Source organism: Simochromis diagramma, unplaced genomic scaffold (assembly GCF_900408965.1).
Source record: "Simochromis diagramma unplaced genomic scaffold, fSimDia1.1 OVJJ01000304.1, whole genome shotgun sequence".
In the NCBI taxonomy this organism is placed as follows: Eukaryota; Metazoa; Chordata; class Actinopteri; order Cichliformes; family Cichlidae; genus Simochromis; species Simochromis diagramma.
Window position 1 is genome coordinate 14,658,626 of NW_024387030.1, and position 12,935 is coordinate 14,671,560.

Consider the following 12,935-nt stretch of genomic DNA (forward strand, 5'->3'; position numbering starts at 1 on the left):
GCGCTGGTTTCAGGGTCCGTTTGAACTCTGGCTGCAGCTTTTCATTCCTGATTAATCCTCCAATTATTTTCCCCGCATGATATTTAAAATAGCAATTTTCACTATATTTTTCATGGTTGTTTCATCTAACAAAAGCACCGTCCCGTGATACAAGATGAAGCTCCAACTGTTAGCCAGCGACTGTTTATGTTAGTCGGACAAAAATAATAATATTAATTTGCACGTGACCCGTTGCCTGATATTTCCCTTTACTGCACAGTGTGGATAATCTATCTGTGAGCCGTTCACCTCTAGTTAACACACTGGGAACTGAACAGGACCGCTGTTGTCATTCCTTAGTGCTGAAGCGCAGTGCCATTACATTTATAGATTTTCTCTTTGATGGGATAATTTGGTCTTTATATCTCTCACAAATGAAGTGATCCTCAGTGCTCCTTGCACAGCTCAATGTGCAGGTCTCATTTTCAAATACAGTTAATTGCATTCGAAAAGAATCAATGATACTTTCACGGTGACAATATCATTCTTTTAATGTCACTTAATTTCCTCAGTGAAATGATTACATCAATAGCCTGGAACCCATTTCTATCTTTCAGCATGAATTAATCTATTAGGGACAATAATTACACGTTTGTAATGGATAGGTTTTTGTACTCAGAGGCAAATGCACTCCAGTCTCCATTGTGCTCCCAGTTGCTGGCACTGTCCTGACTGTCATTCATTCAGTTTATGAATTACACTATCAACCTGGGAGAAATAAATAAATAAATAAGGAAACCTCAGATGCAGCTCCTTGGTGGCCTTGTTGTGAGATAGCCCTCCCTCTAGTGGAGATGATAGAGTTGGTTGCTGCTGTCAGATAGCTTTCTCCTCTCGTCTGCTGCTGAGGCAGTCAGTCAGCGATGGAGAATGCAAAATGAGAGGAAAACAATTGACAGAAAATATAGAAGGGAAATGGAAATCTCTGTATTACATGTAGCACACGTGTAAGGATTGAAGGGGTGAAAAGTCAGGTGTAACGCCAGGGAAAACGAATTTTTGAAGGAGGCTTACAGTGAATGTCAAAATAAGGCCAAATATGTCCACGTGGGTTCATTCAGTGCTGTGGTGTGCAGCTGATTCACCTACAGAAAGCTCCATAACAAATTACAGTAAGTGCGTTCACACTAATAAGTGTGTAATTCTGCTGAAAAGCCAAATCAAGTTTGTGTAATTTGTGGACGCCTGGGTTACCTGATACAGCAGCTGTGATATGTGCGACAGACGCGACGCTGCTTTTGTCCCGTTATTTATTCATTACCAGTGGAAACCAACCGACTGCCACGGCGTGCAGCCTTTTCACCTGGAGTTTTTTCTGCTAGGCTACCCACCGAATTCCGAAGGAGGGCTAGGGTTGACCAGAGAGGCAAAATTAACTTAAATTAGAGCCTCTAAAAACCTAGTTAGCTCGAAACAGCTGTACAAGCATACAGAGGTGCATAGGAAGCATCTGTTTCCGAAACTGAGCACTGAGGTGTCTTACCTTTTTTTAGGGGGGGGGGGGGGGGTATAGGAATTCACAGTCTTAAAATAAAAAAAACAGGATGAATAAAATGTGTTATTTTTTTATACAGGACCTAAAAGAAAAAGTGGGTGAATCAGCTGTAAGTTTTGTTTTTCTTCGTAGCACAGCAGAGCCCCCCCCTCTCTACTCCCTCCCCCCCGCGTTTGAATCACATTTGACCCCGCTCGCCGGGTCCTGCTGCCTGCCGGTGGAGGTGTTTGGTTTAGCCACAGGGCGCGCGCCGGAGGAGGAGTGGATAGTGCGGCTGCCGTTGTGTGACAGTTAAACGCGGCGCTCAGACACACAGAGCCACACTACCACCACCAACACCACTACAACCTGGAGACGCCACCTCTACAGTGCGCGGTGCTCAGCCCGGGGATGTGACATGACTTGTCCGAGTAAGGTACACGGCACGTTCATCAACCGTATTTATCTTCCAATTACACATCCAACACACGTGATTTTAAGGGGTTTGATTTAATAGGTTTAAAAATGTTATACTAGTTTACTTATCTTTTAGCTTGAATAACGTCAGCGTGCGGGCAGTTTAGCTCTTACTATTAAAGCATGTGCAGTGCACGTGCAACACCACCTTTTTCACTGGTCATATAAATCATATCAATTACGACATTTATGTGATTAATTCTGTGTGCCTGGCATAGGGTAAAAACTAGTGAGGCCTATTGTCAGGTTTAGTTTCCGAGGAAGGAAAAAATACGACGACTTTATAGCAGTCTTTTTAAGGACATTAAGTTGTTTTAAAGCTTTTCTGCTCATTATCCCACACTTGTTTACATAAACAGACTTTAATATCATTTGTTTTTTAATAATAAAATTAACTTGACATTTAGAGAGTTAATGCCATACTTGTTGAAGCACACTGATTCTTCAGGTTGCCTCAGTGTTGTCAGAACTTTGTAATTTGCTTTCAGTGCTATTAGTGTATGTGTGTTTGTGTGTGGCGTTTTATGACACAAACAGGTGTAATTTTGTCATTGTCGAGACTTTCAATGCAAATAGTACCAAGTCTTTAATGGTTGTGTAGAGGTTCTTTGCCTTTCTCACCTGAAGTGACTTTCAACACACCTTAATTACTGTTTCACTTGCATACATGTAACCAACAATGTAACATGTAACAACATGTAACAACCAACATGTGAACCAACAAACAGGCAGGTGTGAGGGGAGCAGACTTGAAGAATGCAAACAGGAATCTCAATTTAAAAAACAAAAAAGAACCCGAAAAAGGGAAAAGAAAAATTTTAGTCACTCAACTTCAGCCCCGTTCAAGTGTGATTGAGTGTTTGCCTACAACAGGTCTATTATTTATTTGAATCAGATCCCTTTCTGTCAAACAGCTGCCACAAGCTGTGATTTTTTTTTTCATAACAGAGCTGATAAGAAGCAGCGATAACAGCAGCATGGCTTTCATGGCTCACACTGCATGACAAAAGTATGTATGATGTCAAGTCCCGGGAGGCCTATAGGAAATATGCAGAAATGTGATTCGTCAAATGACGGCAGTTATCACTGTTAAAAAGTTAGAAACCAGTCTGTCATGAGACTGTTTGGTAATAATATGATCTCCTAACATCACTGCTACTGTAACGTATGCCCTGTTCAGCGCATTTAACACAAAACAATAATTTTTTTGTAGCTGTTGCACTATTTAAAAATATTTTACATCATTTACCAGACAACTTGAACAACAACCAACAACCTGAAATTGGCTGGATGTATAACCATGCCTTGTCTTCCTTATTATTCAATATTCAGCTCGTATTGAAGCCCAAGAACTGTAATTTTGATTTTATTCCTGAATTAAGTAAATTAAACTGACAGGTGTTTGATTTGGCATCGACCTTGATTGGATTTTCATTTATTTAGTCATTTTGTTTTGTCACAAAAAAGGGAGCAGATGCTGTGTGATGTGATGCCACCTTAGAGGCACCATTGCTGCACATCAATAGGCCTGTGATGATCAATAGGGATTGCGTGATGTTTTTGCATTGATTATAGAAACGTGAGCCGATGAATGGAACCGGATTCCTCTCCGGAGGGGGGGGGGGTTGTGCTGTTCCTGTTCGGAAGAGGAAACTGAAGAGCTGCAAAACGACACAACACACCCTTTTTTGCATGAATCTGTCGCTAGATCACTCCTCCTCGCTTCCTCACTCACTCAAACTTTACTTTTTTATTAAAGAGTCTGAAGGCTCTTATCAGCCACCTTGTGAGGTTTTTTTTTTTGTGTGTGAAATGGGCAAGCTGCTGTTTCTTCTCAGTTCAATTCAACCAAGTGTCAAGATGCCATGGTAAGCTCTGTTCTTATAATGTGGGGATACAGTAACATGGAGACCCTCACTGACTGTGAAATGGTATCTGCATTCTCTGCATTCTTACTGAGCTTGATCAACAGCGAAGCATAGGCGCTTAGAAAGCTGGGGTTAGAAGAGACAGAGCTGGATTTTCTGCTGCTTTAGAAGATGATGGGCTTCGAGAATATGAGTTATGGCTTGAGATCATCTCTCACAGGTGGTGAAAGGTTCACAATGGTCCCTCACATGTAACACCCGCGAATGGAGCTAATGACACCGCTCAATAAATACATTTACTGTCCTCAGCGCGGTTTGAAAGCTATTGCTTTTTGAAAGCGAAGTGCTGCGGATGCACTCGACTGCCCGCTGGAACTTCTATAGTGTTGCTCTCGGCTGGCGTCAGATCTGACTTTATCATGTGTTGTGTAACAGTGCAGGTATCATTTTGATCTTAAAAAAACTTGAAGTGTGTGACAGCAGGCTTAGTACTGCCGTGCAGTCATACCTCTGAGGTGTGTGTGTTGCTTGGTTAAGTTCAGTGTTCATGTGTGGTTGCTTTATGACACCACTTCAAATTAACCCCAGCACGGTTGGATATAACACAGAAAACTAAAGAGATACAGCAGGTAAAATGTCACATTTAAAGATACCTTGCTTTATATTGTTAAAAAAAACCACTCAATTCAGAACAGCAAGTATTGAAACTCTGATTTATTTTTGCTTTATGAACACTAGGAGCTTCCCCTGATACTTAAAACCCCTTACTTCTCTTTATCATCTTATTTATTTAACTTTCTAGCACCCATCTCTGTCATATCATGAGATGGAAACTTTGTGTGTTGACCGCCAGATCGCTGTTGTTCATGCGATAGCTTGTTTTGTCTATGTCCGTGTGAGCCATGCCTGTTGTGCATAGCGGAGAGTGTGAGCGAGCGTTTGGATCCCTCCTCCCCCAGTGCACCGCCGGCCCCCTCTGTCGCTTTAAGTCCTGCCCCTCGGAGCCAGCCAACAGCAGCTGTTCCATATTCATCAAGCCCTTGAGTCTTAAAGAGCCCTATCCCGACCATGGAAAGAGTCATTCCTCTTGCTCGCACTCTCATGCTCTCTCCATCTTAGCGCTCATCCCGCTGCTGCCTGCGCTTCTCTGTCTCTCTCGCTCTCTCTCTAGCTTTCTCTCACCCCCCCACCCCCTTTTTACCTCTCCTGTCGATCTGTCCCTCCCCCCTTCACTCTCTCTCTTTCCCTCTCTGCCTCTCACACATACACTCAGACACACTCTTTCTCTCTCTCCCACTCATATATACATAAACACACGCGCATACACAACACACATGCTCAGGCACACACACGCCCACTCAATCCATCAGAGTCCAACATACCTGTGCAGGCTGGGGGGAAGCGGTGCTGGAGGGGGTTTTCGGCAGCGTTGTCTCTGAGGGTGCTTTGCTATCATTTGGGAAAGAAGCGGGTCTCAATTGTTTTCTCTTTCCTCTTCCTCTCATTCCTGGAATGCTAAAACTGGACTGATGGACATTTCAGAACTTTGTCTTCCAGACCCTCTCAGCTATCATAACCAGTAGGTGCACTTGTTTCTCTGTTTTCCCCCTTTTATTTCTTTTTTAACCTCTGCCGTTGATCCCTTTGCTTTTTCCTGTATTTTCCTTTCATTTTTCTTCTATTTAAAAAAATATAATCTGCTCTTTACCTCCTCTTCTTTTACTTTTCTACTAGTCGAGGCGCTGAACTTTTGACTTTCTAATTCCTGGCTGTTCTTTTTGTATAGCCTCTTAACGCCAACTCAAACTCCTTACCTGCACTTTTTCCCCGTTCGTTGTTTTGAGGGATTTTAAATATCGTTGGACTTGACAGGATTGAGCAGCAGAGCAGGTGCAACTGTGTAAATGCGTGTATGGGTGTGTGGCACATCATGATGTATGTTTTATAAATATCTTTCAGAGCATGGCTGATTGATTTAACTTGGCCCTTTGAAGCAGTGTGTGTGTGTGTGTGTGTGTGTGTGTGTGTGTTTTCCTTTTTTCTTTCCTTTTTTTTTTACTCTATAGAATTTGGGGGGTGCCTGTCCAGTTTGGTTAGGAGCTTGTTTGCTGATGGCTTTGTCCCTAGATCCGGCCACCCAGGCAGACTGAGAATGATATTATAAAGAGGAGAGATTAACGTGAATCCGTAGAACTGGAGAGGATAAATTACACGCTGTAATATATATTTGTAGCCAGGCAAGACGAATGAAAGGACCCTGTAACCTCAGTCAGGCGGCAGGTCTGTCCCAGTCAGCGGCGTGCCGGGCAAGCTGCTGTCTCGACAGCTCCTGGCTGCTGGGACAGTCTGGGCTTACAGTGCCTTCACCAAACTTTTTAAATCAACCAGTATCTTACATTTAAAACAAAACAAATTACCTTTAGTTAAGGTATTTTTTGTATCACCAGTTTTCTTTGTAATTATTATTATTCTTTTTTAGAAGCAGTTTTATCATTATGGTACAAATATATCTCACAACAACCAATAACAGATATAGTATGAAAACCAGCCTCTAAGACATTTGGCTGTTCTAAAGTTTTGTGTTATTCATTTAAGCAGGTTATAAATCATATATTTTGTAAATGATAATAATTATAAGGGTTATTATGTAGAAGTTTAAAGAAATTTCAGGAGCTTTTCCCAAATTAGACAGTGTTTTATAATAATTTAATATTTTTGGTAAATAATTTTTTCTTGTTAGTGTTGTTCTCATATTATTCAGTTTTACCATAATTAAGATTTGTAGTTTTTTTAATTAATTAGATTTTAAAAAATGTGAAAATCATTAACAGAAAACAGTTAGAGCTCAATTCTCTTGGTGTTTCTTACTTTTTTGACTTTTTTAGTTTGAGCTTTAATCACTGCAAATTCAAAGTTATTCTAGGATACTTATGAATAATAAGGAATAAATGGAATCATCTCTGTTTTTTTCCCTTAAGATGTATTTTGTGTAGTTTCATTCTTTGATACATCTTAAAATTAAATTTAAATTAAACAAACCCTAAAAAAGTGAACATTTCTATTGCATGTCAGGTACGATGAGCTCAAGTCATAATGTCTTTTTTGTATTCTTTTGTCTGTATTTCCTAATTAGGAAAAGAAAACCACTGCAATTTTTATTTATTTTAGAAGAGCTTTACATATTTACACCAGTATGTAATCACATATTTAAGTTTTCATTTTTTAATGGATTCATTAATGGTTTCCTGTAAAATCCAGTTTTCAGCAGAAATTGAACTATATGAACTGCACAAGGTGAAACATTAAACATTTAAATTTTAGGACAGTTTCAATTATGTCGAAAAGTAATTGCTTAGTAAGTCTTTTAGTTTAAATCAGTTTGATCTTTCAGGTGTCAGAATTCAGATTTTTTTTCATTGTATTTCTTAAAGAAATTACACATAATCTAGTATTTGTTTTTCCATTTTTCAGGTGTGAAAGACGAAGTTTATGTAGCTGTGCTGGGATATTTTTTAGTAACACTTAAAGAGTGAAGTATATTTATGTTTGTTTATTATCAGAGATGTAGTTATGTTGTGCTGATTTAAAATCTGTCTAAAATAATAGGAAACATTAAATATAATTTAGTGATTATGCTGAATATAAATAATTATATTTGTACTTGACGGTGAGCAGAAAATCTGCTCTTTCAAAGCTCAGCTGTGAACAGGTGTTTAACATATTAGTAACTTTTTACATTTCTTTTGAAATGGCAATCAGTAAACCTAAAATATCTTAATGAAGGAATGCTCAGCAGTAATGTGAACGTATATCAATCCCCCAAAACAGTTAATTTGTGGGCTCTTTTCAGCACATGCTTGTGTGCTGCTGGTAATTTTGGCTCAGCAGTAGCTCTCTGCTAATTATGCACTGGTATTTGCAGCCTCTTACTGAGCGCTGGATGCGGCCGCGATGCTTAAGTGAGAGGATTAGTAGAACGTATGTGCTCTATGTTATTAGCACAACAGTGTAGTGCCGTATCACTGTAGTACCTATACTGAACCGAAGGCATCAATACTGCCTGGGAATTAGCTGGAAGGAGAGTTTTTATCTTTTAAACAGAGAGATGCTTCTCTTGTTTCTTTAATGTTGGAAATCAATTGAAAAGAAACGTCGCCGTTATTGCAACTTGTTCTAATAATGTTTTATGTTCCCATTACATTCGCCCCGTTTTTCAGTTTTGCTTCAGTTGTTTAAATCCAAGTGTTTTTTATCGTGTAGTGGAATTAGATTCTCTGCATTCACTTGTGTTGCACTGGCTGTTGCACTCTCTTAAGAAACCAGCTCTGGTTGAGGATTGCAAGTGTGAGTTTTTCAGTGCTTGTTAGAAAACACAATATTTGAGTGGCAGCGAATTGAGATGTGACTTCTCTCTGCTTCTAAATGTTCCATCAACACCCAGGCTTCCCTTAAGCCCTGGCAGAGGCACTGCAATAAACTAACTAGGCTATCCAATTTCCCTTCATGAAATAAGAGCTTTTTAATGTATTTTCAGAGAAGCAGAAAGAAGTTAACACACAGTGATGAATTAGATTTCAATTTATTTGACTTCATTCCCAGCTTGCTGCATTAAAGCCTGCAAACACCCATCTCTAGCAGTCCGTCCACTTGATTCTTATTAGGTTTCAGAAAACAAGGCGAGGGAATTGCATTAGTGTATCTTAAGTTAAAAGCTCCTTGCTCTTTGACCAAGTGTTTCATTGTTATAGGGTTAATCAGATTTTTGCTGTCTTCATGGAGATGCTATCACAGGCTAGAGGCAGTGGTGGGTAACCAAAGCAGCCGTGCACAGACGCTATCCAGATGGGATCAGCTTACGGTAATTTGGTTTCAGAATACATTACCAGAAGAAGCTCCTGGCCGAGAATTGCCACCCCGCTATGAGCCAGGAGCCGGTGGCCTCTGTAGCTGCAGCATGGAGCCCAGGCAACCCACCTGTCCTGCTCTTACTTTCCTCATCTCCCAGAGCAAATGTTAGGAGGTTTTTTGGGATGTGTGCCTTTTAAAGAGAAACCTAATGTGCTTAAGCTCAGATTTTTGCCAAATTCTAAATACTTCTTCCTTGTACCAACAGGGCTTTGTTGTCCAATTCATTAGAGAGATTCCTGAGTCCACTGGCCACGCTGGAGCCCTCTCATTTCTGGTATCTAGTATCATTACTTTCACTGTAAATATGTCACTCAGCTCAAGCTGAGCGGGGGGAGCATGTTGTCTCTCTCCAGGCCAAATGGTGATGCAGAGTGTGTTGGCAATGTCTAGATAGTCTCAATTCTGTAGCTTCAGAGGTATTTGGGTTCATAGTTGTTAGTGCTGAGGCTGGCTTTTAAGGAGCTGCCAAATCAAGCACCTTCTTGTGTTGCTTTATTTCCCAGGTCATTAACTGATAAAATAAAAGGACAAGAGAAGGTTTCAGGATCCAGGCTGGTTCTTTTTCTGTATTTCTTTACTCTAAAACTTACTAAAGACCAGATTCTGAATGTTTCTTTTTAGTATTGGTCAGTTTTGGAAGATCATGCTTTCATAATAACATGCTCTCTCTTGAGAGCCTATTTGATATTTGGCCTTTACATCTCTTCATGATTACTTACAATACCTCTTTGGCTATTTTATAACATCCACCTGCACAGATATCACCAAATGTCACTGCATGCGTCCCTCCTGATTTCTCATCCATGGTAACCTTGGACACCTCCACCGCAGTGTGAGAATCTGTTTAAAAATAACCAGGCCCATTAGTCTAGAAGGATAATGCTAGCCTATGTGGGCTCTCATGCCCTTGTGGCAGCAGAGTGCTATCACTGACACAGTGCGTCAGCACTTCTTCCTGTTGCTCCAACACTGAAGGGCTCCTCTTCATTTACACACATCCATGCATGCATACATCCTCACACACACACACATACATACAGTCACATACACACACCTACAATAGAAAGCGGAAATTGGGAAATACACCACGGTCAAGAAAAGAGCCGTTAGCATGAGCTGTTGAGTGTTGCATTACAAGAAAACACCACACGGTGAAGATTAAAAGCAAAATCAGCCGTGATTACAAAGTTTAACATTTTTTGTGCAAACATTTTTCTTTCTATTTGATTGCAGTCACATTGTGCGACTCCAGGTTCAGTAATTCACACTTAGTTAAAAAATGACATGACGTAAGGTGGGTAACGATATGGGTGTTTATCATCGAAGGCTATTAGTATTGAGCGGTCAGTTGTTTGAAGGTTATGTTTCGGAGCAGTAATTGAAATGCAAAATAACATTAAGATCGATGCTTAGCTTTGTTTATTTATGAAATCAATATTGGAAGCGTCCATCACTGAAGCAGCTCTGATTCCTACTGACAGCTTCACCAGGTCTTCTATGCATGGTCTGCGTGAGCCTTCCACCCATTACAGCTTTTAGAGGAATAACGTTTTTTTTGTCATCGCTTTTTGGAGAGCTGTTCGAATGTTTCAGGTTCATGTGCTGAAACACGCAGAGCGCAGCCTTAAAGAAAGCTGTAGGGCTCAGCTTCATGAACTGCTGAAATTGTTAAACTGAAAACATGCTGCGTGTACAGAGGCTGTCTTACGGGTGTGTCTACGAGAGAGAGAGAGAGAGAGAGCACTACTATTGCTTATCCCAGATTTGCCCTGGGCAATTAGATGTAACCAATAATCACCCAGTAACAGAACAGTGTGCAAAACGCCGGTCAGTGTCTCTGTGCTTACATATTTGGACCCTGCTATTAGAAAAATAAAAGCAACTTTTGTTTGAGATTTTAATTCATGTAAAAAATAAATAAATTAAAAAGCAGCGCAAAAATATTTGAATGTCTTTGTCAAATAAGAGTTCGTGAAAGTCTTAAATGTAAGAACATTTTACACATTGGAGTCTTTGGTGTTGTTTAGACTTCAGTTTTTTTAAATGTGGAGTCATTATAAATGATAAATACAGTATACTCTATAAATCAGAACAAGCTTCTAATTTTTGTGCTCGGTTTCCAAATAACCAAATTCTTGTCTGCTCGCCAAACTTTTCAGTGACACAAATATGGAAGCAAAGGGAAAATTAAATTATAACTCAATCTGAAAATCAGGCTGTTCACCCTTACTGTCATCAAGGGCAGTTTTTATTAGAGGTTAACATTTTTTTACAACTTTTCTTGTCATATAATAATTAAATCTGATAACTGACAGATTTGTTAGTGTAAAAGTGTGTGTGTGTGTATGCCTCTGCATCTGCCTTCAGTTTATACGACCGTGTGCTTATATGAGTGTTTGCCTGTTGGTCACAAAACATGTGCACATTAAAACGTCACCTTAAGAGACCGCCCTTGCATCCTTAAGTACAATCAAACGTTCACACGCTGAGTGGCTGCTTGTCGAAATGTTGAGAGGCCCCCTCTCCCACTACATCCTGTGACGCGAGACGTTGGTAAAAACCGCGTCGCACGTTTAGATGTCAACCCCCCCACCTCCCCACCCCTGAAGGAGATGCATTAATTCAGGAAATATCCCCAAAGTTTAATTATTCCTGAATGGTGTGGTGGTGGACACAACCATATAAATCAGTTAGGCCCACCCGCCTTTTTATTACCAGCACTATTTATGGAGAATGTGTGGCAGCTGGTAGAGATGAGCCTGTAAAAAGCTAGAGGCTATTGCTGTGACTGTGTCGACTGCTGTGGCGTGTGACAGTCATAACAATGGTGTTTCTGAGTAACAGCGATTCGTTTTGGAGTCGTCTGAATTGTGTGCCTCGAACAACGCTGTAAACGCGAGGAATCAAGTTACATCTTTAACTCACAGATGTCGTATCGCGCGCCGCGCTGTGATTGCTCACTGACCGTGAGCCTCTGCAAACGCCGTCACGTCTGAAACACCTGATAAACCTCCGATTTTTGACCTGTTAATTTTGCTCTAGCATTTGTGTATGTACGCGTGTGTGTGTGTGTCTGTTTATATTTGTGTCCTCTTCTGATAAAGGGGATAATTTGTGGTGGAGGCAGGATTGGCTCTTTGTTTTAGGCAGGTAGAGTTTCCTCCTAAACAAGGACGGCCTATCAGAAGAAGATTAATGAAGTAATTTCATGCATGGCTCTATGCCTCCGTCCCCCTCTACGCACAGTGACTGTGTCTAAACCTGTGATTTACATTGCACTGTGTTAAATAGCCTTAACCCTTTATAAAAATATTTCTTTCTGTTTGTGACACACACAGGCACACACACACTTAGACACACAAACAATAAAAAAAAATCATCCAGCACAGCTTGCAACTCTCTGTGAAAATTAGCCCTGTTTTCTCTCTTGGTTTGCTCCACAAATATCTCTGAATGCTCTCTGAACTGCAATGCATGACTTTTAGTTATGCGCAAACTTTTTTCTTTTCTTCATTATTCAAATTTTATAATCCCACCTCCCTCCTCATGGAGCGTGCTGTGGTTGATATCTGTTGGCTTTTTACTGGATTTGTTGCAGTTAAGCAAAACTTTAGCAGTCGGCTTTTATCGTGCAAAACTGAACGTGCAGTTGTTTTAAGAAAAAGTGTTAAAGTTCAGATTGTATTGAATCGCACTGTTCATGAGGATTTGCATAATATATCACTATAATGCATTCCTGAGAATAATACATTATCTTTACAATTTTAGAAAAAACGACTCGTTGTTAGTGCATTTATTTGCACCGTGCTGTTATTTGAGTTTTACAGCCAAATTTAATTAAGCAGTTTTAATAAATGTTCACATTTTTAAAACCATCACATGACAAAGAAACGGTTTAGTTAAACCGTCTGTAGTAAAGGGGAGAAACCTCCATGTCACAGTATCGCAGGAGAACGTACTGTGATATTGTTGCCTGTGTATCGGTAACATATCACACAACACAGGGTTGTGTCCGATGTCATCACCTAACCCCAAGTTTTCTAGGCCCCAAGGCTAATTTTTTTTTTTTTGCCATGCACCATAATTACTTTTTGTAGTTATCAAGAGCCATTGTAAATTCATGTTGCTAAATTATACCATGACTGTGCCACATAATGGATGTAATGAAA

At 40.1% G+C, this 12,935-nt stretch overlaps 1 protein-coding gene across 6 annotated transcripts in view; it reads left to right on the forward strand.

The window, feature by feature from the left end:
• The first annotated feature begins 1,783 nt into the window (after positions 1-1,783).
• The window catches only part of esrrb (estrogen-related receptor beta), a 41,250-nt gene continuing 30,098 nt past the window's right edge, over positions 1,784-12,935 (forward strand). Inside the window, exons 1-2 of one of the 6 annotated variants that reach the window (XM_040042612.1) lie at positions 1,784-1,949; positions 8,972-9,040. Coding sequence is in view for 3 of the 6 variants with exons in the window: in XM_040042608.1 (XP_039898542.1) it covers positions 5,388-5,437; positions 8,972-9,040 (119 nt within the window). In the remaining 3 variants the exon portion in view is untranslated. Of the gene's footprint in view, positions 1,950-5,127; positions 5,438-8,971; positions 9,041-12,935 lie in introns of those variants that run through there. The other 5 variants (XM_040042608.1, XM_040042609.1, XM_040042611.1 and 2 more) reach the window with 5 other exon arrangements.